This window comes from Dipodomys spectabilis, unplaced genomic scaffold, assembly GCF_019054845.1.
Source record: "Dipodomys spectabilis isolate Male_0828 unplaced genomic scaffold, ASM1905484v1 ptg000019l, whole genome shotgun sequence".
NCBI classification, from domain to species: Eukaryota; Metazoa; Chordata; class Mammalia; order Rodentia; family Heteromyidae; genus Dipodomys; species Dipodomys spectabilis.
The window spans coordinates 27160585-27187678 of NW_024870696.1; the positions used below are offsets into that span (position 1 = coordinate 27160585).

The 27094-nt window shown below is 38.1% G+C and overlaps 1 protein-coding gene across 8 annotated transcripts in view; it reads left to right on the forward strand.

The window, feature by feature from the left end:
• Positions 1–26778, forward strand: part of Prrc2c (proline rich coiled-coil 2C) — a 74756-nt gene extending 47978 nt beyond the window's left edge. For 2 of the 8 annotated variants that reach the window (XM_042674258.1, XM_042674259.1), the window contains exons 20-35: positions 117–202; positions 3762–3947; positions 4080–4331; positions 6290–6382; positions 9703–9804; positions 11649–11850; positions 14704–14907; positions 16354–16466; positions 16816–16952; positions 19018–19249; positions 19592–19699; positions 20996–21214; positions 21559–21662; positions 21792–21918; positions 22771–23007; positions 25170–26778. In XM_042674258.1, the coding sequence (XP_042530192.1) occupies positions 117–202; positions 3762–3947; positions 4080–4331; positions 6290–6382; positions 9703–9804; positions 11649–11850; positions 14704–14907; positions 16354–16466; positions 16816–16952; positions 19018–19249; positions 19592–19699; positions 20996–21214; positions 21559–21662; positions 21792–21918; positions 22771–23007; positions 25170–25427 (2660 nt within the window). In that variant the 3' untranslated portion in view covers positions 25428–26778. Of the gene's footprint in view, positions 1–116; positions 203–3761; positions 3948–4079; positions 4332–6289; positions 6383–9702; positions 9805–11648; positions 11851–14703; positions 14908–16353; positions 16467–16815; positions 16953–19017; positions 19250–19591; positions 19700–20995; positions 21215–21558; positions 21663–21773; positions 21919–22770; positions 23008–24677; positions 24731–25169 lie in introns of all 8 variants that reach the window. The other 6 variants (XM_042674262.1, XM_042674264.1, XM_042674260.1 and 3 more) reach the window with 5 other exon arrangements.
• The last annotated feature ends 316 nt before the right edge of the window (positions 26779–27094 follow it).

The window sequence follows — 27094 nt, forward strand, 5'->3', positions numbered from 1 at the left end:
TTTTTTTTTTAACTGCCTGACTGCTATTACCAGAAAGAAGTGTTAAAAGGAATGGAGATTATTCACTTTTAAATTTTAAAGGCCACATTCTTTCTTTCTTTCTTTCTTTCTTTCAGTAGGTCCAATTAGTCCGCTGCAGCCACCTACAGTCAGTGCATGGAATAAACCCTTAACATCATTTGGATCAGCTACTTCAGCAGAGGTAGGAATGGACATAATGGCATTTGGAAGAGGTGGGAAGCTATGCTAATTAGTGGCAAAGAAACAAAGTAGTACAGAAGGAATAATCAGTCTGGGAATGGGAATTTGTAGAGTTGGATGAGACCACCAAAAAACAATGATTATGAAAGTAGTTCAGAAAGAGAATCAAAACATCAGTGTTGGGGGTTTTCCACCTCAGGCATAGGAGACATAGAACTTCTGTGATTGGGTAAGTATCCTAAAAGCCACATTTTCTCTTTAAAGAGAAAGATGAGTTTATCTAAGAAGGAATAGATGAAGTATGTCAAATGCTGCTGCTGATAGAAGTCATGTGATAAAGTCACTGGATTGAGGCACCCATATGGAGTTCACTGGAGACTTAGTAGTACAATCATAAACTACATAACATTTTGGTAAAGACATCAGTGATGGGCCATGGGTACCACAGTACCCACAGCCTCATGAGTCCCATGAGACTATTACCTAGAAACATGGGACTTTCATAAACACTATGGTACTTATTTTTTAAAAATCAGTTGTCGCGGCCTGGGAAGGTGGCTCAGTGGTAGAGCGCTTGCCTTGCATGCCTGAGGCCCTGGGTTCGATTCCTCAGCACCACATAAGCAAAAAGAAAAAAGCCGGAAGTGGCGCTGTGGCTCAAGTAGTAGAGTGCTAGCCTTGAGCTGAAGAGCTGAGGGATAGCACTCAGGCCCAGAGTTCAGGCCCCACAACTGGACCCCCCAAAAATCAGTTATCGCCAGGCACCAGTGGCTCACGCCTATAATCCTAGCTACTCTGGAGGCTGAGATCTGAGGATCACAGTTCAAAGCCAGCCCTGGCATGAAAGTCCATGAGACTCTTACCTTCAATAAACCACTCAGAAAACAGGAAGTGCTGCTATGGCTCAAGTGGCAGAGCACTAGCCTTGAGCTGTAGAGCTGAGGAACCGTGCCCAGCCCAGAGTTCAAGCCCAAGAACTGACCAAAAACAAAAGTCAGTTATCTTGAGTACATCTTCTTAAGAACACATTGTCATTATAAGAGTAAAACAGGAGGGGCTGGGAAGGTGACTCAATGGTAGAGTGCTTGCCTTGCACCAGGTAAGCAGAATAGGCCTGAAGTGATACTGTGGCTCCAGTGATAGAGCAGTAGCCTTGAGCTGAAGAGCTGAGGAACAGCGCCCAGGCCCAGAGTTCAGGTCCCACAACTGACAAAATAAAAGAACACAGAGCACAGCAGAATAGGCCAGTAGATGAAGGATGAAGAAAGATTTAAGATTTTGTTTCCTCTCTATAGCATTGTTGAGCGAAGTAAGCCAGACCCAGAGAAACATAGGTTACATGGTTTCCCTCATTTTTGATAGCCAGAATGTGCCTGGAAATCAGCAGACACACTGGATGGTTTAAAAACAAAAAACTGCAGCTTGATAAATTACACACGTCTTGAGACATTCACATACAGTGAGACCAGAGGAAGTTGTTCTCAGGCACAATATCTATGTGTATTTGATCATATAAAATACCATCAAAATGATGAAGTTTTTTTTACCTTCGTTGCTGTGTGTTGTTGTTTTCCTTTTGTCTTATCTGTCTCTGTTCCCCAGAAGTTGTGGAACACAGGGTGAACAAATGTCAGCAGTGATATTCACTAGACACTTGAAGACGAACTACAACTTGGGGGGGGGGGGGGGATGGGAGGGAAAAACTGGGAGAAGGCAAGGGGAAGGGATAACGTTCAAAAAGAAATGTACTTTTTATCTCACCTGTGTAACAGGAGCCGCTCTGTCCATCACCTTTATAATAACAATAAAAAACGTTTTTCAAATGCATGGGAAAAAATCTTGATGCCACCTCACCTGCCACTCCGGTTTTCAGATATAGCTGGTCCAGAGTAGGCCTCTTTCGGTATTAAACTTTTTTAGAGAACTCTGCACAACCAGTATCAAATCACTGGATTTACTGTTCAGGAACTTTCATACTTTTGTTGTTACATTAATCCTAGAGACTGTTCCTTAAACACACCTTCAGCTCATCTGTGCTGGTGGAAGGATATATTGGAGTGTTGTTTTTCCACAGATGTTTCTTGTAGACATGTGCAGCGTTACGGTGTGGGATGTTTCTGTCCTGACCTTTAGTCCATATGGGACCTACACGTTTTGGAAGTTCCTCATTTTTTTCCTCCACAATTTTTTTGTTCATCTTTATGATCAGAAGATGATTTTTTTGTCTTTTGTTCTTAATAGAAAAAAATAGTTGAACTTCCAAATCAGAGTTGACATTTCACAAGGTAGAAAGCATTTTCAACGGTACTCTTTTGAATGACTCTAATGAAGTAGAGTCATTATTTGTGTTCTGTATTTTATAGGCATTTTTTATTTCAATGGTTATGGTGCTCTTAAAAAATTGTCTTAATAGTTGCTAAACCTTTTTCTGTTTATGAATGAGGTCTTAATTATTTTGTACAGAGGTTTTCACAGTCATGAATATACTACAGTATGTTACTCCTTTTTTCTTTTTTTGTTGCCAGTCCTGGGGCTTGAACTCAGGGCCCGGGCACTGTCGCTGAGATGCTTTTGCTCAAGGCTAGCACTCTACCACTTGAACCACAGCGCCACTTTTGACATTTTGTGTTCATGTGATACTGAGGAGTTGAACCCAGGGTTTCATGCATGCTAGGCAAGCACTCTACCACTAAGCCACATTCCCAGCCCAGCATGTTATTCTTAATACTAATAAGTTTATATTTACCTGATTGTAGGATTTCCACATTGACCAGAAGAAAAGGACATTTTTATTGAAACTTAGATCAACGTTTGCCTATATTTGAAAGTGAATGTAAAGCGAAACTGCTAGACTGCAATGTAGCGTCTAATCACATTAAGTTCAAGAGTAGTCATAGGCCAAAACTGTAGTTGCACTTTGTGCCTGGTTTAATCTGTAATGAAGCCCCATGCCATCCACCTCTGTCACTAATGCTGCTGTACTCCATTCTCATGGCTCTTTTTGGATTTGTTTATGGTAGATGTGTTTTTTTTCTGAAACACTTCCTATGGATTTCATTCCTGTTCTCCTCAGGAACTAACAACACTCTTTAGAGATTTTTGTTTTGTCTCTCAATCACTTGAATCCAAATTACATTGCCTAGCACAAAGACTGTACTCAGTAACTTGTTGAATTGATTTTGCTTTCCAAGATCTAAGTGGCACTGGTATTCCTTGCTTGCTTTTCTTCACAGTTTTGTCTGTTTCATAGTATCTTTGTGTACTTGTTGCTTTTACAGTTGTTTTTAAGGGATGAAACGATTTAAGCTATGATTCACTCATCACCACACTTACAAGATCTAGGCCTTTACACATTAAATTTTTTTCCTAGTTTTCATAATTTGTTTTCTATTACAAGCCAAGAGTGCTTCAGGAAACGTTCCCCTAAAATGCCAATTGATGTCAGTTAATATTCAAATTAAACTTCTGCTGTACTGTTTTATATGGTAGTATTACATAAACCATTTTCAATCCAATCTGAACATTGCTTTGATAACAGATTTTAAATATTCTTACAATAGGGGACAAAGAATAATCAAGAGAGTAGCGTTGAAATTGGAATTGACACGATTCAGTTTGGTGCTCCAGCTTCAAATGGTGGTGAAAATGAAGTAGTCCCTGTGCTTCCTGAAAAATCTGAAAAGATACCTGAGCCTAAAGAGCAGCGGCAGAAACCGCCACGGGCAGGACCTATCAAAGCCCAGAAGGTAAACATAATCTTACGATCACTGCAGGAAAATCACTGCACTGCACTTATAGAAAGCAAACCATTTTAAAATCAAATTGGGTTTTTAATAAATGTTTCACATGGTGGTCCATCTTATAAACATTGATTTTAGCTTCCAGATTTGAATCTCATAGAAAACAAAGAACATAAACCTGGTCCCATTGGAAAGGAAAGGTCACTCAAAAATAGAAAAGTAAAAGACGCCCAACAGGTGGAGCCAGAAGGGCAAGAGAAGCCCAGCTCTCCCACAGTCAGAAGCACAGATCCTGTTTCAACAAAGGAAACCAAAGCAGTCTCTGAGATGTCTACTGAAATCGGAACAATGATCTCTGTGTCATCTGCAGAATACAGTGCCAATGCAAAGGTAAGGTTCATGTGCGGATTACCAGTTCACTTGATGTACAGGCTATGTCTAAAATAAACCAGAATAGCAGCAGTGTACTTTTTTTGCTGAGGCAGATAAGCATGGAGCCTCTGAGTTATTCTGCCAAGTAGATGTTCTTCCTTTGGGTGGGGAAGGGGGCCATCATAGTAGTTGCTCTTAAACTCAGGCCTCGCTCTTTTGCTGGTAGTTAGACATGAGAGTCTGAGATATGTTTGCCTAAGCTATCTTTGAACAAGGATCCTCATGTCCTCCTGTCTTAGCCTGCTGAGTAGCATGAGCCACCAGCGCCTGGATACAAAGTAGATTTCCATGGTGTCCATCTGTAATATATAATTGTTGGTAGTAAATTTTTGTAGAAATTCTTTTGTACTGAGTTGCTTCAATTGGAAAATGTCTACATGAAATGGGAATCTTTTTTGTTAGGTTTGTAGGCTTTGCTAGAATGGCTCTAAGCTGCTTTTTATTTTGCTAAAAGTGAGGAAAATGGCCAGTTTATAGTAACTACCAACTACCATACAGCCAGTTGTCTGTCTTCTCTTTTTTTTTTTTTTTTTCCTTGGTTGTGGTGCTTGGACCCTGGGCCAGTTGTCTTTCATGAGTGGAACCATTACATTTCTTTGGTTAAACACTAAATGTTGATTGGATTTAAGGGCCAAATTGAATAAAGATAGATGTCTTTTAATATATGGTCTGCCCTCATCTGTAAGCTCACCATCCATGAATTCAACCAGCTGCATATCACAATCACCCCTCCCCACCCCTGCAAACAAAACTTGGATCTGTATTGAACAAGGACTCAACCACTGAGATATATCCTCTGCCCTTAACTATCTCCTAAACGAAATAGTGCAACTAAGTGTATTCTGAGTGTGAGTGTGTGTGTGAGTATGTGTATCAGGCGTCACTGGTAATCTGTAGAGATTTATTGAAGGTGTACTTGAATGTGTGCATATGTTATATCCAAATCCTATCCAATTTTTTTTTATTTTATTTTTTTATTGTAAAGATACTATACAGAGGGTTACAGTTACATGAGCAAGGTAATGAGTACACTTCCTATTGAACGTTGTTACCCTCCCTCCATTGTTTTCCCCTTATCATCCCTCCCTACCTTCACCGAGGTTCTTTTTTGTTGGTTTGTTATTAAGTGATTACATAATTTCCCGAATTTCACAGTATTGTGGAATAATGATGCTCAGTTAAAGTCACAAGTTCATTCTAACTTTCCTGGAGCAAATTGTCTATCACAGTCTATAACATATAACAGTGTTCACATGTTATACACCATACATGTGATCAGCAGCATGGGGATATTTAGTAGTGGTTGGACCAGATGAGCAGAAGTTCTTTGTTTCTTAAGTCCTGTTAATTTTGCGTATCACCTAACATTTTGCAAATCCTATCCAATTTTATATAAGCAACTTAAGCTTCCACAAATTTTGATGTCTAGGGGTCCTGAAACTAGTTTGCCATAGATACCAACAGGACTACTGTATTTATTGAGGCAAATTTCTGTTTGCCATCTTGTGTTCAGTACATACAGTCATGAGAAGGAATATAGATTTGATCTCATATCATTTGAACAATTTTCTCTGTCGTCCAGCCTGAATTCATATAATTCAAAATGTATAACCTATAGATAAGTATGGGAAATGCATAAAATATTTAACATGAAAATAAATATTTGGTACTATTAATGACCTCCTAGTACTATGCAGTGCATTTTTTAAATATGAAAAGGCTCAGTAATAAAGTTATTCAGCATGTGAATATATCACCACTGCTGTTTGAGAATTTAGTTTTAAACGAAGTCTTAACTATTTGCCCTCCACTGCTTTCTTCCGAAACAATTTTACTGTTAGGGCTATCACTAAAAATGTTTTATTTATTCACTTTGTAAAAAGGTTCTTTTTTTTTCTCTTACTCTTCTTCCACAGGAGTCTGTAACAGATTATACTACACCTTCTTCTTCTCTGCCTACTACTGTGGCTACTAATAGTACAAAGATGGAGGACACTTTGGTTAATAATGTAAGTAATCACTTGAGATTTTGACAAGTTTGGCTAGGAATCTTGAAGTTACCTCAGATCTTTTACTACTATTATGACCAATATTTGACTTACCAGGGAAATACTGATAGTAAGTTTGTTTCTGTAAGCATTGTATTATATATAAGTCATAACAATAATCAAAAATAGGCCTTGTTTTGAAGCAGTATTGGTGATTGAACGTAAGGCCTGCTTATGAGAAAATTGCTATACCTCTTGAGCATGTCCCAGGCAAAGTAAACTTTTATTTTTCCTTGAAATAGTCAGCTTTCCAAAGATGCTATTATTTCTTTTTCAGTTTATGTCTTTGCCAACATTGCTGCTATGAAAATTGAGCTATAATGTGTACAATTATATATGTATACGTTATGTTGAGCTATAATGAAGTATCTAAAACCACTTCCAAACTCAAATACTCTCATATTAGGTGGTGTTGAATCTTATTGTAAATTGAACCCCAGTCTCCCAGAGTAAACATGCTATAGTTGAAGTTTATGGTAAAAGCTATACAGCCAGTCTCATACAGTTGGCTCATACTGGTTATCCTAGCTACTCAGGAGGTTGGACCCTTACCTCCAATTAACCGCCAAAAAGCCAGAAATGGAATTGGGTCTCAAGTGCTAGAGCACTAGCCTTGAGCACAGAAGCTCAGGGACAGTGCTCAGCCCTTAGTTCAAGCCCCAGGACTAGTACCAAAAGAAGAATAGTTAAGATAATTTATCATTTTGTCCAGCTCACTGATAGAAACGTTGTAAACTGAAAAATGTTAATAACAGTATAACTTAAGAACTGCACTTTAGAAGTAATTTACGTGCAGCTCTCCTTTAGAAGAAAAATGTTGCAGTGATATATTGTCAGCTGATCTTTGAAATACAAACCTCTATTCAAAAGCTATGAGACTAAACTTAAAATACTAATTTTCAAAAGTATCTTTTACATGTACATATTGTAAGGTTTTTCACAAAGAACTTTATCATTTTGAATATAATTATCTTAACTTTGGCCTTGCATTTTTCCCCATGCTGTTTCCTCTAATAGCAAGTATATGGAATTTTAGAAAAGTGATGTACATGTAATCCAATTTTGGAGCTCCAGTGGAAAGACTTAATGGAATGGAGAAGAATGAGTGATACTTTCTCATAGTGTTAAGAGCAAAAGAGCTGTCACATTTCGTCCAGTTTTTGATACTAAATTTTGATGTGTCAAACTAGGCCTCCCAAATATCTTTTTGAGAGTGGCTTGAATATTTTTTGTTAACTCCTTGTGTGGTAGAAAACCTAGGAAATAGAAGATGTCCCTTCATTTTAAATACTAATATCAATTCCTAGATTATCTAGATACTGAAATAGTAAAAATTAAGTATAATTTGCTCATTTTAAAAATATCAAATATTTAGCTGGGCGCCGGTGGCTCACGCCTATAATCCTAGCTACTCAGGAGGCTGAGATCTGAGGATCACGGTTCAAAGCCAGCCCAGGCAGGAAAGACCGTGAGACTCCGATCTCCAAGAAAACCGGAAGTGGCGCTGTAGCTCAAGTGGTAGAGCACTCGCCTTGAGCTGAAGAGCTGAGGGACAGCGCCCACGCCCAGAGTTCAAGCTCCATGACTGACCAAAAAAAAAATCAAATACTTGTAGCACATTCAGTTCGCAAAAAAAAAAAAGTATATGATGCTTCTTCTCTCAACCATCTGAAATAATATTTATTAAAATGTGGGGGTAGCCAGACACTGATGTCTCATGCCTGTAATCCTAACTATTCAGGAGGCTGAGAGAGATCTGAGGATCATGGTTTGAAGCCAGCCCAGGCAAGAAATTCCATGAGACTCTTCTCCAATTTACCACAAAAGGCTAGAAGTAGAGTTTTGGCTCAGGTGATAGAGTGCTAGCTTTGAGCAGAAAAGCTCAAGGATGATGCTTAGGCCTGAATTCAAGCCCCACAACCAATCCCTCCCCCCCCCCCCCCAAAAAAAAAAAAAAAAACGTGAGTATAGAAGAAAAAAAATTCCCAGAACCTTTAAAATTTTGTCTTGAGGATGAACACATGATCATTTTAATAGTTTGTGCATGTTCTGTAAATGCATGGCTTATACATTGAAAACAACCAGAGGAACAAGACCCAGTCTCATGTAAATAGTCTGTAGTTTAATTATTAGCAGCATACTTGGGATATATTTGGAGATAGAACTGTTAAGTTTGGGTCATGGAACATCATAGAGTTATTTCAGTTTTGCTTTATGCCGTATGTTGCAGGGATTCTGGACTTACTGTAATAGTCAAAAGTCTCACATAGGAAAAATTTAAGTCCTTTTGAAGTTTTTTTCTTTTCAACTTTATACATAAATTTTTGTTTTCTTAACTAAGTTATACTTCAGTTTATTTCTGTTACTGATGCTTAATACAGTTTTTTCTCACTGTCTTAATTGATACTTATGGAATAGTATTACCCATTTCCTGTTTTTGTTTTCCTGGAGATTTAAAAACAAGTGGCATTTTTTATTATAATAGAGCATAATTAAGATACTTAAAAGAAACCTACATTAAGTAATCCAGGCTGTGAAAGCTCTCTATGAGCTAGTCCATAGTATCTCAGAATGATCATTTTAAAAAACTCAAGCATTTTTTTTTCCTGAACAGCTGGGTAAACCAAAAACAGATAAACAGAAGCAATAAAATTCCAAGATAATAGAGGGAAAAGGGGGAAAACATATGTATGGGCAGTGAGTGGGTTTCCCATAATTGTTGTTATTAATTAGTATACTAGTAGAACAATACTTGTTGTAAAGACATAAGGATAATAATCTATACTCCAAGAATTACTTTTGTTCTTAAAAATAGCTCTCAGAAGGTGGCATTTCAACGAAGAGATAAATATCATGTATTTCCAGATTAAGTACTCATGGTAGAACCTATGAATTCCCCATATATGGTGAAATAGTATTCCTTAGAGCCTTGCTACACACTTGGCACTTGGACGTGCAATAGCATCATCACCTGGGAGCTTGTTAGACCCACCTGATTTCAAGTCTTAACCCTGACAAGCATAATCAAAAATTTAACATTTTAGCAGCAGTCTTGGGTGAGTCACACACATGTTAAATGTGAGAAGCATCACCTCAGGTGTTTCTCTTTGTAACTTTACCCTAATTATTAACTGTAGGTCATTCTGTCGTGCCACAGATGGTGTAAATTAGTATCCCTGTTGACTCTGCTGAAAACCACAGCCTTGTGGCCGCCCTCTCCTTAGTGGGCGTCCATACATAGCACAGCTAGCGTGATACCTACCTGTCGCCTGCCTTTTCAGGTCCCCTTGCCCAGCACTCTGCCCCTCCCCAAGAGGGAGGCTGCACAACAGAGCTCCAGCCTCACTTCCGTTCCTCCCACTACTTTCAGCCTCACCTTTAAGGTATGTACAACGTACATCTCGAAAGGTCCATTATTAATGATTGCATGCACCAGTACGTAAACTAGAAAGAATTTATACTTTAAAATCTTACTAACTCTTAACACCACTTAACAGTGGTTTGACACCCTCTTGTTTAAAGCAAGTCCTATTGTGCTGTCTTTAAAATACAGGACATTTCTTGTGATTTATTTTCCAATAAATAATAATGGTAAGAATGTTGGTTTGTTTTGTTTTTGTCTTTCCTGAGTCATGAATGAATTGGAATAATACAGGGTAGTGACAAATATTAGATGAAAGAGCAGTTAAAACAAGTTGTTTGCCTTGGGGTTAAGAGCTTAAGAAAAACAGGATATGAATTGTGGTGCTTATTCATGATCTAAGCAAATATAACGTGACTTCTGTTACAGTTGGTCTTTCTGATGCATTGGTTGACAATGAATTAGGATAGCTTTCAAGAGAAGGAAAGAAAACCAAGTCTTTAGTCATGTGAACATAGTTGGTTTCTGGACTCTTCTGTTTGAGTCGTAAGCCTCATAATAACTTTCAGACTTGGAGATGGGGAATTTTATATAGCTAACTTGTGCTTTGTGTCATCCCTGGTTATAGCCAACAGTCACTTAACAGTTTGCTACTAACTCCTGTTTGCTTTTACTGTTGTTTTTCCGGTTGAATGAATGTCTCCACCTGTGTTCTTTAGTCTTACAATGTATATGATTTTTATCATTAGAATAGAATGCCACATGAGCAGATGTATTATCTTCTGTAATGATTTTTAAACCAGCCAATTCTGTAAAATCCCTATTCAACTTTGCCTTTCACTCATTTGGTGTCATTCAGTTAAGTTGCATTACCTTAAAACTTCCTCTGGTTCCATTTATTTTTATTTTTTATGTCATCTCTCTGAGAAGTGAATAAATTATTAAAATGTTTTGTTTGGATTTCATTGGCTGTATATGCAATTAAATATTGTTAATTAGTTTGCTTGAAGCCAGAAATAGAAAATTTTAGTTTGTTGTGAATGATTTAGTTTAATGTTTGGCATGTTAGGGTTGGAACTCTTACCTTGTGCTTATAGCAAGCACTCGGCAACTTCCTGCCCTAATTCTCTTCAGAATGTGTAATTATGGCAGTCATTAAGAAAAGGTTAAGTAGTATGTGTATTTTTTTTTTTACAGGAAATAGAGTAAAATATGTACTATTTCTCAAATTTTTAAAGTAGGTTAAAACTTCAGAAATGTGTACCTCAAAGGCCCACTTTCCTAACAGTGCTATTAAAGATTGAATGTGCCAGATGGCAGTGCTTGGGCCTGTAATCCTAGCTGCTCAGGAGGCTGAGATCTGAGGATCACAGCTGAAAGTCAGTCTGGGCAGGAAAGTCCACAAGATGCTTAAACTCCAGTTAACCCATCAAAAAGCCCTAAGTGGGAGCTGTGGCTCAAGTAGTAGAACACTAAAAGATCAAGAATAGCACTCAGGCCCTCAGCTCAAGCCCCAGAAATGGCAACAACAAAAAAAAATTGCTTATATAAACCATTATAACTCAGTCTTAAAGAGATTACCTTCAACCCAATTTTTGCACTGTTCTGCTAAGAATCTTTAAAATATGCACACTTATTAAGTATGCTCATATTTGTGATAATTGTCTTGTATGCTCCAGTTGTGTCTCTTATTAGGTATGTGTAGCTATTGATCACATGAACTATGTCTAATTTGAGGTGTGCTATAAGAACAAAATACTAGAGGGCTGGTAGATCGTCTCAGTTTGAGTAAAGGAGCAAATGAAAAATGTAATCATAGGGTTATATTTTATGTTAACATTGTTATAAATATCTATGTTATTGCAGATGGAATCTGCACGCAAAGCGTGGGAGAATTCTCCGAGCATAAGGGAAAAGGGGTCTCCAGTAACCTCGACAGCTCCCCCAATGGCAGCTGGAGTCAGCAGTAGCACTAGTGGACCAAGCCCTGCTAACTACAGTTCATTCTCTAGTGCGTCCGTGCCTCCGATTCCTGTGGCTTCTGTCACTCCTACAACATCACTGTCTGGTAGAACTTCTTTTATACCCTTTCCTTAAATCTTTTTTTTTTTTTTCTTTTTTTGAGGGAGGAGAGGAGGGCCTTGAACTTAAGGGTTTGTAAGTTTTATTACTCAAGGCTAGCTCTACCACTCTGAGCCCCAGCTCCACTTCCAGCATTTTGGAGATAGGAATCTTGTGGGCTTTCCTGCCCAGACGTCACACCCCAATCCTCTGATCTTAGCTCCTGAGTAGCTAGGATTGCAAGCATGAACCACTGGTGCCCATGCTTAAATATCTTTTTGTGGTACTGGAGATTGAATCTAAAGGTCATAAGCAGGGCTGGGAAGGTGTCTCAGTGGTAGAGCGCTTGCCTTGCAAGCATGAGGCCCTGGGTTTGATTCCTCAGCACCACATAAGCAAGAAGAAAAAAGCAGAAGTGGCGCGGTGGCTCAAGTGGTAGAGTGCTAGCCTTGAGCTGAAGAGCTGAGGGACAGCACCCAGGCCCAGAGTTCAAGCCCCACTACCGTACCCAAAAAAAAAAAAAAAACTAAAGGTCTTAAGCATTCTAGGTAGGCACTCTACTACTGAGCAACATCCTCAGCTTAAATATCTTTGATTATTTATAATTTCCTATAATCTTCATTAAACATGAAATAGTTATCATTTCTTTTATAAACTACTTTACCTTCTCAGAATTTGGATTAGTATGAAAAACATTTTATTGGTGGCTTACTAAAATAGATTTTGCTAGATCCTCATGCATACTCCAGATACTAGATCAGGAATTGATGAAAAGAAATAATATCTTCTAAATTTTTCTGTAAATTTACCTTTTAATTTGCATTTTCACATATACACAGCTACTTAGATCACAGAATGGCACGGTGTTTACAATCTGTCAAATTTAAGGTACCATTTGCCTAAACCTGTGGAAGTAATTTATTTTTTCTAATGACGTCTTATATGTAAAGCCAGGTTCTGTGTACATGTACGATCAGCTGGTCAAGGGAGTGGGAATGAAGACAGAAAGCATAGTTAGGGCCATCTCAAAAAGCTAGACAAACAGAAGTTTTCTGTAATTCCAGCCATGCACCAAGAGTTGATAGGAGGGTCATGGTCCCAAGCCAGCCCTGTGGAGCAAAGGGGTTAAAGAGTTAGGAGTTCCCACCTGTATAAAGCAAAGAAGTATTATAAATGTGGCTCAATTGATGAGGTACCTCGCTAGCTAGCAAGCTTGAGACCCTGCTTTCAAACCTCTGGTAACACTGAAAATAAGAAGTAATTTTTGGTTAGTTGTATTTTGTTTGTGTTTGAGATGTAGGCTGAAATGCATTATATTTTGGGTTGGTTTGGTTTGATTGGGTTGTTTACTCCAATTTTGAATTTGTTTTGGTTTGTTTACTTTGATTGTCTTATTAGTGCCTGAGGTTAGTGTTTTTCTTATTTTCTTAAATTTTCACTGATGTAGAATCTTTTCAAACTGTCCATTTGGACCCTCTCTGCCTCTAAAAGAAACAAATTTTCCTAAAATGTTTGACTCTAGAAAAATTGCGCTCTTTACTTAATATATAATCATGGTTCTTATAAAATAGCTAAAATAGATATTTTGGCCGAGCACCAGTGATAGCAGTATTATTGTGCCAATTAGAATTTTCAGTTTGTTCTGTTTATATTACTATGATCACATAGCTCATTGATTAACACACTTAATTGGCTCTTTAGGGTCTAAATTTTACAATTTCACCTCGTTACTCATCTTTATTTATATCTTAAGATACATCAGTTTCACAGAAGAAAAAAATCTAATATTAATGAGTGACTTTCTTAGGAGTAATTATGATCTCTCAAGGCCCATTTGCATTTATAATTAGACGTAATATGCAGCACTTGTTCTGGTCAAAAATGAGTGGAAATATAAATTATCCTGGTTTTTTTTTTTAATTTAATTTAATTTTATTTGTGAACATACTGTACAGAGGGGTTACAATTACATGGGCAGGATAATGCGTACATTTCTTACCAAGCATTGCAGTCTCCTCCTTTGTTTACCCTTCACCTCCCTTCCCAGCCTCCCCCCTCCCCCCCAATCCCAATCCATTATCCTGTTTTTTTTTTGGTCAGTTGTCGGGCTTGAATTCAGAGCCTGGGCCCTGTCCCTCACGTCTTTTGTTCAAGAGTCACCGTTCCATTTCTTAACTACCCTTTTACTCAGTCTTCTTTTTTTTTTTTTGTCCGTTGTGGGGCTTGAACTCTTAGCTCTTCATATCAAGGAGAGCACTCTACCACTTGAGCCACAACCCCACTTCTGGCTTTTTCTGCTTATGTGGTGCTGCAGAATCCAACCCAGGGCCTCATGCATGCAAGGCAAGCGCTCTACCACTGAGCCACCAGCCTTTTTTTTTTTTTTAAACTATCCTGTATCTACTTCTGGCCTAAGGCAATTTGAGAATGGTTTCAGGTCCCATCCATGATCATAACTGAAATCTGAATCCTCAGATCATTTCCATAAAATGCCATATTTGCATGTGTCCTACATACACCCTCTAGTATACATTGAATTGCTTCTAGATTGCTTAAAATACACAAAGAGCAGTGATACTAGATACTACATTACAAATGAACTATACAGCTTGTGGGTGGGGATGGGAGGGAACAACTGAGATAGAACAAGGGAAGGGCGACATTGTCTAAAAAGAAATAGACTCTTTATCTGACTTTTTCTCAAAATTTTTCAATACTACAGTATTTGAATACTCCAGTGTAGAACCCATCCACATGAAGAGCATACTTTATATATTGGGTGTAAACATTAATTTTCTCAGTTCTTGGTTGGCTTTTTTAAATATGCTGTATTTTCCTCTTGTCCCTTCACCAAATACAGGAGCTGGTACATACACTACCTCTTCTTTGAGTACAAAATCTACCACCACATCAGACCCTCCTAATATTTGTAAAGTGAAACCGCAACAGTTACAGACAAGCAGCCTGCCTTCTGCAAGTCATTTTTCACAGCTAAGCTGTATGCCTTCTCTTATTGCCCAGCAACAACAGAGTCCACAGGTTTACGTTTCTCAGTCTGCAGCAGGTAATATTGTAAAGAGTGGCAAGAATGAAGATTTTTTAACATCATTTTTTTCTCTTAGCTAATGCTTTCCAGATTAGATATTTTTTTATATGCTTTATAAATATGTCCCTCTACAGAGTTTAATTCTATCCCTCCTTAACAAGAATTTTAGGACTCTCGGACACTGTGGATGTGTACCAATATTTCTTGTACATTTCTGACACATGATGATCTGATAGCTTGCAAACTAATATATAAGTATGCCATATTTTCATACAAATAAATAATAAAGGTTACAGACTGAGAGTAGAGTGTCTGAAACTTTTGAATGTCACAGTGTTCATCTGTAACATTTGAAGTACCTAAACTCAGTAATCATTTACATTTAAAATAGGTGCATTTTTTTATCTTGTATAAGGTTAGTAAGTACCATCTGTTAATAATCATTACCTATCAGTTATTATCTGCCTATACCAAGCAGTATTAATACTATATATTGACATAATTATTTTTGAAAATTGTCTTAGAAGATTTATGAGTATATAATATCACTGTAGTTAACAGATGTAAGAGTCCTATCTGACAACTATGATAGTGACAAATTAAAAGTTATGAGTTTTCTAGAGTATACTGCTGTATAAAAACAATCACAAAAGCTGTGTGCCAGTGGCTCACGCCTGTAATCCTAGCTACTTAGGAGACTGAGATCTGAGGATCACGGTTTAAAGCCAGCCCTGGCAGGAAAGTCCGTGAAACTCTTTATCTCCATAAAAGCACTAGAAAACCAGAAGTGGCGCTGTGGCTCAAGCGGTAGAGTGCTCGCCTTGAGCTGAAGAGCGCAAGGACAGCGCCCAAGCCCAGAGTTCAAGACCCATGACCAACCAAAAAAAAAAAATCACAAAGTAGTAAGATATGTTGTGTTAAATACACTATATATTAGTTAAGTTTCTGCTAAATTGTAATGAGAATATTTCAGATGGAGTACATTGCTTGTTGGGTGTGTGGGTTTATGAAGCGTTACTAGCATAGTCTCTATTCATGATAACCTTTTTTTTTTTTTTTTTTTGCTGGTTGTGGGATTTGAAATCAAGCCCTGTGCTTTTCCCTGCTTACTTGCTTGGTTGGTACTCTACCACTTAATACTTGCTTTCAACCTGGCTTTTTGCTGTTCATTTGGAGATGGAGTCTCATGGACTTTTGGCACAGGCTAGCATTGAGTTGCCCATTTCCTGAGTAGCTAAGGTTATAGATGTGACCCACTGGCACCAGCTTATATTTTACATTTCCTTCTCTCTCAAAAATTTTACATCTTTTTGAATTGGCATGTTTTTACATTGCTAATTTTTCAAATGTAACTATTTTCATATGATTCATTTGAAATCTCTATAAAACTATTTGCTATTTGGAAAACGTTGAAATTTTGACACTTATTGTTTGTTATGTTTTGTTTTTCCTGATGGTCTTCAGCTCAAATCCCAGCTTTCTATATGGACACAAGTCATTTGTTCAATACTCAGCATGCACGGCTAGCTCCACCATCCCTCGCTCAGCAACAGGGCTTTCAGCCAGGTCTCTCTCAGGTAAATTTCAAAGACTACTTTGTCCTATATTCGTTTCTTGACATTTTTATGGTTTTAATATTTTTATTGAACTCCCATAATAAGCTCCTTGATGTTATATACTTAACTTACATAGTTATGTTCTTACCTTGCATAACGGACTAGCAGAATTTTTAAGCTTCTACAAATTTACCAGTGCTGAATTCAGCTAGCTAATAATGTTAAATTAATTGAAGGGGAAATTTGTGTAAAATAAATAAATACTCTATTCTCATGTCTTATTTTTTTCTGAATCTTCTAATTTGTATTACATGTTCATATGTTGCATATGTACCATTTATGTATGCATGTACTTTTCACTGTGTTGCAGCCAACTTCAGTCCAGCAGATTCCAATCCCTATTTACGCACCATTGCAAGGGCAGCATCAGGCCCAACTGAGTTTAGGGGCTGGACCTGCTGTTTCCCAGGCTCAGGACTTATTCAGTTCTTCACTTCAACCATATAGGTAATTTCTTTCAAAGTTGTTTGCATTTAATCAAAGTAGTATAGTTACTGGTTTTCCTTACCATAATTCCAACGACTCTCCCCAAAAGCTGGGGTGACCTTGTGGTAAATCATACTAAATAATTCAAGCATCTTAGTTACATGTTGTGAGCTTTAGTCTCTGATAATTCAACCTCAGATTATCTTGATAAAGTAGGCAACATCTCCCACACAGCATTTAAAAATCATTGAAAATAGCTGCTGAGAACCTTAAAGGTTTACTTCATAAATATGTTTAAGCTGAGGCATGGCAAATAACTACCATGTGTTAGGAGCAGAGAACTGAAAAGAAAGGAGTAAATACAATGTCAGATAAAGAACAGAAGCAGTATGATAGTGGTGACCAAATAAGCTATATTGTACAAAAGAAAAACGAAAGTTAGATGCCCTTATTTACCATTACAATTAGAATAATGAAAACATTTTATTAACTGTTCCTTACATGTGATAACTGTCCAACCTTTCACATGTAGTAAATTGTATGCTTTCCATCCAATATCAATGGAAATTGGGCATCAAGATATAGCATTTTTACCCCAGATTACAATGTAAGAGACAGCCTGGGTTGAACCCCAGGATCTCTGTTCTTCTCTATTTGACTTAGCAGTAGGAGTGGTGCTGGGAGAGTCAAGTGGTAGGAACGACGCACCATGACATAGGTTGCTGTTACACGTGTTGAAAGGTAAATTGTATGTTTTAGATAATACTTTTTACTTTTTTGTTTTGATTAAAAGTTTTCAGTAGAATCTAGAATGTCTGTATTGTTACAGGTATAATACTTCCTTTTTATTCTGGTCTTACTGTTTTATTTAACTGGGCTATTTCTTTTTGGCGGGGGTGGGGGGAGGGGGTTCAGTCATGGGGCCTGAACTCTGGGCCTGGGCGCTGTCCCTCAGCTCTTCAGCTCAAGGCTAGCGCTCTACCACTTGAGCCACAGCGCCACTTGCGGCTTTTTTCTTTTTTGCTTATGTGATGCTGAGGAATCGAACCCAGGGCCTCAGGCGTGCAAGGCAAGTGCGCTACCACTGAGCCACCTTCCCAGCCCCTGGGCTGTTTCTTTTACATTCTTCTGTAGAATTGTTTACCCTTATAGAAGATGGAAGTAATTTCTTTTTTTGTTTGTTTGTTTGGGTTTTTTTAAACTGTATTTTTTTTTTTTTTTTTTTTTGTCTTGTCTTTTTTGGTACTGGGGATCGAACCCAGGACGTTGCACTTGGTAGGCAAGCGCTTTGCCACTGAGCTACATCCCAGCCGGGAAGTAATTTCTTTCATTCTCAAAAGCCTGGGTTGTTTTTGCTGTTGCTGGAGATCAGATCTAGCACTCCCATCCCATTAATTGATGCTGGTTGCTTGAAACAAAGTTGCCATTGTGTGTTTTGTCAAAAAGAATACAATGATAAATTAGTATTGTCCACCATAGCCATGGAAAATATAGTAGCAGTGCACTGACATACATATGTAATTGTGACAAATATATATTGTATTGGAAAGCACAGGTTTAGATTTTCAGAATTTTATGTCCCTAAGTACAGTTTGTTTTGGTTTCTGATGTTTGGGAGTTTTTGATTGGTTTTGTTTTTGTGGCACCACTGAGCCACCCCCATTGTTTTTTGCCTGAGCTAGTCTAGGTCTCAGTCCTTCTACTGAGGCTTCCTGTATACCCAGGTTTAAGGTGTGAGCAACACTCAGCTACTCTTTGCTTTCTTTATAACCTCATCTGCATAGTCCTTATTTAGGACATTGCTGACAGTAAACATGTAAAAAGAGAATCATTTTCATAATTCAAGAAGTAACGACAATCAGTTTCTTGGCAATAGTAAGCTTTTTGCAGAATTTCTACATGTGGAATTTTGTTAGATGCAGATCTCTAAATCTTGAAACAGTAGGAACAATTTGTATTCTCTGCCACTTTTCTTCAGTTGTGTGCTAATTGCAGTGCTTGGTCATCTTAAAATAGTCATTCTTAAGAATTTTAGATCCCAAATAAAATGGATTTGTAACACAAGCTTTTCCTCTTGTGTATGTAGGTCTCAACCAGCCTTTATGCAAAGCAGTCTTTCCCAGCCATCTGTGGTGCTTTCTGGAACTGCTATCCACAACTTCCCAGCTGTACAACACCAAGAACTTGCCAAGGCACAGTCAGGTCTTGCCTTCCAGCAGACTTCAAATACTCAGCCTATCCCTATATTGTATGAACATCAGCTGGGGCAGGCATCAGGACTGGGAAGCTCCCAGTTGATTGATACACACCTTCTCCAGGTAAGGCAAAGGCCAGAACAACGTACAATCATTGTATTCCGATTTAAAAATACATCCAGAAAGAAAAAAATAATTACCCGACACTGGTGGCATATACCTATAATCGTAGGCACTCAAGAAACTGAAATCTGAGGATCTCAGTTCAGAGTCAGCTGAGCAGAAACTAGTTCATTAACTAGCAAAAAGCTGGATCTGGAGATGTAGCTCAAATGGAAGATTAAAGTCTTTTTATCTACTGCTAGTATTGTTAACAGTTTGCTTTGAAATACTAGTCTCCATAGATGAATTAGCAATTTTTCATTAATTTACTGCTGCTTTTAAATTTTTTTTTTTCTTTCCTAGGCTAGAGCAAATCTTACCCAGGCTTCAAATCTTTATTCTGGACAAGTACAGCAGCCTGGTCAAACAAATTTTTATAACACTGCCCAATCACCAAGTGCTCTCCAGCAGGTAAACTATGGCATGGTAAATTTCCTCACTTTTCTTTTTATTATTATTATTATTAAAGTTTGAATATTTATGGAGCAGAGGTAAAAAAAGCTTGGTTTTCAAACTTCACTGCAGAAGCCTGGGAACGCCTTTGTGTCCACTAGGAGGAAGTGAGGGCTTCATTCAGTCTCTTCGCACCAGTCTCCGCTCCTCCCCAGAACCTTACTTCAGGCAGTTCTGGTTATACCTCTTATATTCAAAATACGTTTCCATATCATAGTTTATTTGGACCAAAAAAAAATCCATGAACATGGAAGTTTGAAAACCATCTTTTAAGTATAATTAGGATAGATGATTTACCCATTTAGTATTAGAAGTAAAGGAAGACTAAAGAATTTCAGGCCGGGTTGCTGGTGGCTCACGCCTATAATCCTAACTAATACTTGAGGTGGGGGTGGCAGAGGATGACAGAGAACAAATGACAAATGCCTAAAATATGGATTCAGTAATACTTAAGAGTATTTTTCACATTTAGAGTGAAAAATTGGTTGAATTTTTAAAAATGTTAATGATCTTATGCTTTAAAAGCTGGTGGGATGCTGACAAAAGGCGAACTAACACGTATATGAGAATCTGATGCTTGTTCATTCTTATTCAAGTTTACTCAAATATTTTATAGTTATTTAATATATACTGTGGACAGTTTAATCATAATTATTTCAGAACTCCAGTCATACGCTACCTGATATTTCTACTAACAGACTGCTTGATATTATTAAGATAATATTACCTGTAAAGTTGTGGTGTACACCCATGTACTGGAGGTCGAGGTGGGAGAATGTGACTTGAGCCCAGATCTTTAAGGCCAGCCTGGGCAGTACTGCATGCCCTGGTCATCTCAAAAAGAAGTCACCTTAGCTTGCGGAGGTAGCCTCTCGGGCTGCACATGATGAAGTTGCCCAAGCAGCGAGACGTTTGCCATCACTAAGTCCTACCTGACTGTTTTGTTGTTGTTTTATGAGTACAATGCATCTCAATTTTGTACATTAAGTAGTGATACAAAGGAAGTTACAACAAAGTAGCTTATGAATACAATGCACTTGGTCAGTGCCACCCCTTAACATTCTCACCCCTTCCACCCATTTCTTCCCTTACTTTTTGTTGTACATTAAACAAAAGAATGAAAGCAGTAACTTACTGAAGCTTAAGATTTGTGTCTGAGACATATCAGTTACACCTACAATAGATGCATATATGTGTATATATACACAATAATCATAAGCAAATTGCTGCAGTTTTTGTTTGATTGCTTTCTAGGTTACAGTACCTTTGCCAGCATCCCAGCTTTCCTTGACTAATTTTGGATCTACAGGACAGCCTCTGATTGCTTTGCCTCAGACTCTTCAGCCCCCATTACAACATAGCACCCCACAAGCACAGGCTCCAAGCCTGAGCCGTCCTCCACAAGTAGGCCAGGCTTTCCGAGGGTTAATCCCTGCTGGGACTCAGCATAGCATGATGGCCACCACAGGAAAGGTAAGTAAAGAGAGACTTGGACAGCCTCTTTCAGATTTTAAAGCTGGGTGTTTGTATCATCTACATAGTCTATAAAAATAAATCTGTTTTTTAACACCCTGCAAAAAAGAAACCCTCAGATAACGCAGATGTAAGACACATTGTGGAGAAGTTATGTTTACAGAGTCATTTACTTAGTATAAGTCTTAACTGCCTTGTTGATTCCATGGAATTTGAAGCCTAAATGTTTTCCCTAAGGTCTTTTCCTCTTTTGTGGATTGAGCCTTTGTATTTAAAGATTAAGTGCTGTTACTTAGCTTATGAAACTGAAAGAATGTTAAGTTTTATTTTATACTTTTTCTCAGATGTCTGAAATGGAACTGAAAGCCTTTGGAAGTGGCATTGATATAAAGCCTGGCACACCTCCAATCAGTGGTAGAAGCACCACACCAACATCTAGTCCCTTCCGGTAAGATGGACACTTAAGTATTTCAAAGTAATGGATCACCATGTGTTAAATACTTAAAGAATCATTATAAATCTAACGGTGTTTCTCATTTGGTGCTACTGTACTGACCAGTGATGGATTCCTTCCAAGGGCTACTTCAACAAGTCCGAACAGCCAGTCCAGCAAAATGAGCAGCATTGTCTATCAGAAGCAGTTCCAGTCAGCCCCTGCGGCTGTGAGAATGACACAGCCATTTCCTACACAGTTTGCTCCCCAGGTAGGTAGATAGAAGAAAGAATGAGTGTGGTTTACTCAGATTTGATCGTTAGTCTGAGTAAATATCCAGTTTTACGATCTTACATGTTAGTCAGTTTACCAAGAACTTTTGAATGGAAAATCTCCAGATTCATACATGTTTATGGTATTCAAGTGCATTCCTTGAAGTATGTAGCTCAACACAGGCAGTAATTGTTTAGTTAGAAAGCAGACAAGAAATTCTTAGAAGAGTCCCCACACAGCTCTGGTCATTTGAAGCCTGTTCCTTTATCTTTTTTTGAGGAAGCTGATTTTTCAGCGAAGGGTCCCAATGCTTGCTGTTTTCTAGGCCCCAAGTGGTTTTCATATGTTAGAGTTTTTGTGCAGCTTAAGTAAAATTTTCAGGAAGATGTTTTCAGTAAATATGGAAAAAATGGCTTTTCTTCCCTTCATTGGTCATATTGAAAGACTAACAAAAAATTGATTAAAATGTTTCACAAACTTGAAACACACAATTGTTGGACTAGGTCTGTTTATCATCAAATTGCATTTGTTTTAGATGTGGATCTCTTCTGCATTCATACCTTTCTTAAAGATACCCTAATTAATAGCCTTTCTACTCAGTTATTCGATGTAGGGTCTAGCTGAGAAGCTAGAACCAACTGAAGTGCCATAGAGTACTTTGCCTAATTTTTCTGTTCAACTTTCCAGTCACAGCCTGCCTGTCCTTTGTCCTCATTAATGAAATAACATAACCCATAAACTGCCTTTCATTGGCACAGTGGGCAGGTTTACTCTGGGATAAGCAGACCCGGTCTGATGGGCAATTTTTTTTTTAACAGTTGAATGTTGTATGTTTTGTCTTTTCACTCAGATTCTCTCCCAGCCTAACCTGGTCCCTCCATTGGTAAGAGCCCCACATACTAACACCTTCCCAGCGCCTGTACAGAGGCCGCCAGTGGCTCTGGCCAGCCAGATGCCTCCTCCGCTGACCACAGGCCTCATGAGCCACGCTCGTGTGCCACACGTAGCCAGGGGCCCTTGTGGATCACTGTCGGGAGTCAGAGGTAATCAGGCCCAGGCTGTGCTGAAGGCTGAACAAGATCTGAAGGTTAGTACAGCGTGAACAGCCAGCAGATCAAGAGTCTGTCTCTGAACGTCTTAAAATGCCTCGGGACCCATGGTCACAAATCCGGGCATTCATTGTGTTAGCATACTAAACCACGCTAACGACTTTGATTCCTTCCTTTTTTTTTTTTTTTTTTTTTTTCCTTTTTCTTTTTTTTTTTTAACTTTGATTTTTTTGTTGTTGTTGTTTTTTCCTCCCACCTACCCTCACCTTTTTCCCCTTTTTTTTCCTTTTTGTTTTTTGGTTTGTTGGAGTTGGGATTTGGAGTGTTTTGTTAATTGGTTTTTGGGGTTGGGGTTTTTGGGGTTTTTTTCTCTTTGGGGGATTTTTTTGTTTTGTTTTTGTTTTTGCAACTATAGTCAGCAAATTAACATTTTAAACTCTGCGGCCAAATGAATTGCTTATAAAACAAGTGTTTGATGGAGATCTGAGTTCATGTGTTATATTTTTTTGAAATAGCAAAGTAGTAATATGGTTTGGTGGTTTATTTATAAGCTTCCTCATTTTTTTTTTCTTTTTTTTTATTCCTTGTTTTTCTTCCTTACCTCTCCCTACCCTGCCCCCACTGCAAAATGTAGCTTAATGTGTAATCATGGTTCTTTGAAAGCTCTGAAATGGGTAAGACTTGTTACTATCTTGACCTTTCTCCCTTTATAAGTCACTTGAAATTTCCACAAGCAGTGTTCACATAGTGTTTTGCCTGCCACTTAAGGAAGCCATTTTCCACAATGTGCAGTTGTACATGACAAACTTAAAAGCACCTTGGGATCCTTCATGATGAAAGGCACAAATAAACATGAGGTTTGCTAAAGCAGGTGCCTTTAGGAGTTTGTGTGGGGACAGTTCTTGGAGCATAAGCCTATCTGTCTGCCTGTCCAGCCAGTTGCAGTGTTTCACTGAAGATTAGCTTCAGAGCTCTTAGTAGGCATTTTGCCTGTTTTGCCACTATGTAGACCAAGAGATTGACTTTAGAGATCTTAGTAGGCATTTTACCTGTTTGCCACTATGTAAACCAGGCTACAACAAAGAGCATACTACTTACAAACAGGGGAGTGTACACAGCATGGCTTTATACTAAACTAGAAACATATGTGATGATGCTCTTAAAGAATTCAAATGGCAGAATTTTTTTTTGGAGTTGACATCCTTTGTGTTTCTGATGATGAATAATAATCAGATTATAGTCTACCAGAGGCCTTAATATCTTTGATTAGGCCATGTGCCTTGGATTTTTTGTTTTTCACTAAAAAATACTAGTGTGCTAAAAAGCTTTGGAGGTAATTTGGCCTTGGTTCCAACTCTGCTCCTAGCTATTTACCACTTGGTTTTCACACATTCCTATTAGAATTGACATTAGAACTTTTCATGGGGTGGGAGAGGATACAAAATTTCTTAAATTGCTCTAAATCTTTGGTTAGTATAGGTTACCTTGAGAACATGAAGTTTTTTTTTTGTTATATGAAACTTAAGATTTAATATATATATATATATATATATTACACTGTATATAGTAACGTAAGTATAATCTTTGGGGCACATAGTGAGTGAAACTATGAAACTATTTTACCAGCTCAGAATTGTGGTAGGAGCTATCAGAACTTAGTGATCAAGTGAAGTTGTAGTTACTAATTTCTGATGCTCTTCCCCTGCAGAAGAGAGCTGTGGGAAGAGGACTCAGCCACAAGACATTTGGTCCTAGGTGTTGGTAATGCCACAATATAAGTGCTTCCTTTTCATTTTATTGTAGACCACATATTGATAACTAGAAGTTTTTTAAGTGTTACATGTATGTTTTCAGACTTGCAAGCAGCCTCCTTGAATAAAATATATCAATAAGCTATCCCAGAAAAGATACAGTCCAGCAGCAATTTGTATTTTATTGCTAAGAGGGCAGACTCTGGAAAAATGGTGGGAGGTGGTTATTGTTTCAAATGTAAAAATAAAAATATAATGGAATATTTTCAGAGATAGGAAGAAGTCTATACATTGAAAGTTGAAAGATCAATGAGGTACTTTTGGCTTGGGCCAAACCAAGATAGAGAAAAATGATTTGTGATTGGTAAAAGAACTTGGACTGAGATTGATTTGACAGGCTTAGATAATGCTGAAACATTTTAAATTATTGTTTCTCTTTTTTTTTTAAGGCAAAGCAGAGAGCAGAGGTTCTTCAGTCCACGCAGCGGTTCTTCTCTGAACAACAACAGAGCAAACAGATAGGAGGCAAAGCTCAGAAAGTGGACAGTGATTCAAGTAAAACTCCTGAAACACGGACCGACCCTCCTGGTGTCTGTCAGGAAAAAGTAGAAGAAAAGCCGCCCCCTGCACCTGCCATAGCTACCAAGCCTGTTAGAACTGGACCAATCAAACCTCAGGCAATCAAAACTGAAGAAACAAAATCGTAAGGCTGTAGTTTCCTGCAGGGTATGTAGGGAGAATAGGGAGAATGAAGTCTGATAATGCCAGCAGCCACAGAGGAAAATTGGTCTGTGACGTTACCTTGTGTAGAGCTTGGAGAGGTGCACATGGGGCACAGGAGCAATTACATTGACACACAGCTGCTGTGCCAGTTCAAATGAACCTTCGCAAGCTAACACCTATACAACTTTCACTCAGCTGATGGACATGCATCTTCAGTCAGAATGTATATACAGATACATGCACATAGTCCTTGAGTGCATACAACTTAGATCTAAAAATCTCTTAATGGTTAGGTGAAACACCAAAAATAGGAAGAAAGTAGTACCACAGAGGATAAACAGTTCAACCTGAACAATGTGTTGGTCCCAGCCAATCCATCAGAACGCTGAGTCTTTCCCTCCCTTCCTTGCATTCTTTGGAGATGGTTATGATGTGTGTGGTTTGGAAGTGAGCTGAAGATAACTGGTGCTGGGTAGAGAAGCCTCATTTTCTATCATGGCAGCTTGCTACTTTTATAACATGGTCATTGGATTGTAGTAACTGATCTCCCCTTCCTGGTTGAGTGAGCAAATGACAGCATCCAAACGTGCAGGGCCTGGCTACGTGAGGGTCTCGCCATTCTCATCTGGCTCTGTGAGGGTCTCGCCATTCAAACATACAGCAGACAGGTTGATTCTTGCTTGCCTTCACTCAGTCATCTTGGTATGCGTCCAGTGGTTGTGGGGTATGGTTTTTGTTTTGTTGTTTGGGTTTTTTTTCCCCCCTTCCTGCTCCCGCACCTCCATTTTCAAACGGTTTGTAGCTGATGTTCACTAAGAGACTGAGTACTTGGAACTGTCCCCCTGATGGAAGGAACTCCTATCTAAGAAAGTGCATTTCTTCACAGAGCTGTGTCATACCATCCTTTGGCCCTCTGCTGGAAAAGTAGAATCAAGTCTCAATAATGCCTTTTTAATTGTATCCTCTAGTATTATAGACGTAGGACAGTACTGTATCATCCCTCTGTGAATATAAATATCTTGTACCTGCTTTATGATACGTAGTAGTGACTGTGCTTTATCAGAGCTGTTTTTAATGATGTTACTCAAGAATGTTTTCTTTCCAGATGATGATTGAGAAGTTAATAAAAAAAAAAATGGTGCCAGGTACCACAACAGTAACAGAACTTCGCATTTTTCTGGGGTTTTGTTTTTTATCTTTTTTTTTCTTTTTATTAATGGATGTGCTGGATGTCTAATTTTGTTCAGATGACTGCAGAACCTGGAAAAGCTGTTGCTGCTATTGATGCATAACATACTGCTATTATTGGTCTTTTTATATAAATATAAATATATATATATACATATATATAATTTGAATTTTTGGAAACTTTAGCTGTGCTGTCAACTTTGGAAAAAGTATCCCAGTTTACCGTGTTGAGTTGGCATTGTACAGAAATTAATAGCCATATTGGTCTAGAAATGTTAAACTTAATTTTTTTCCATTTGTACAGGGGTAAACGCACTGTATTAAATATGTAAGGTCTTATCTACGTGGGTTTGATTACAGAAACTAATAAAGTATTCTCTAAATAATGAATTTTGGTGCTTTTAATCTATTCCTGAAATCTAAAGTTTGTATGTACCAAAAATAATACATCTTCCAAAGACTT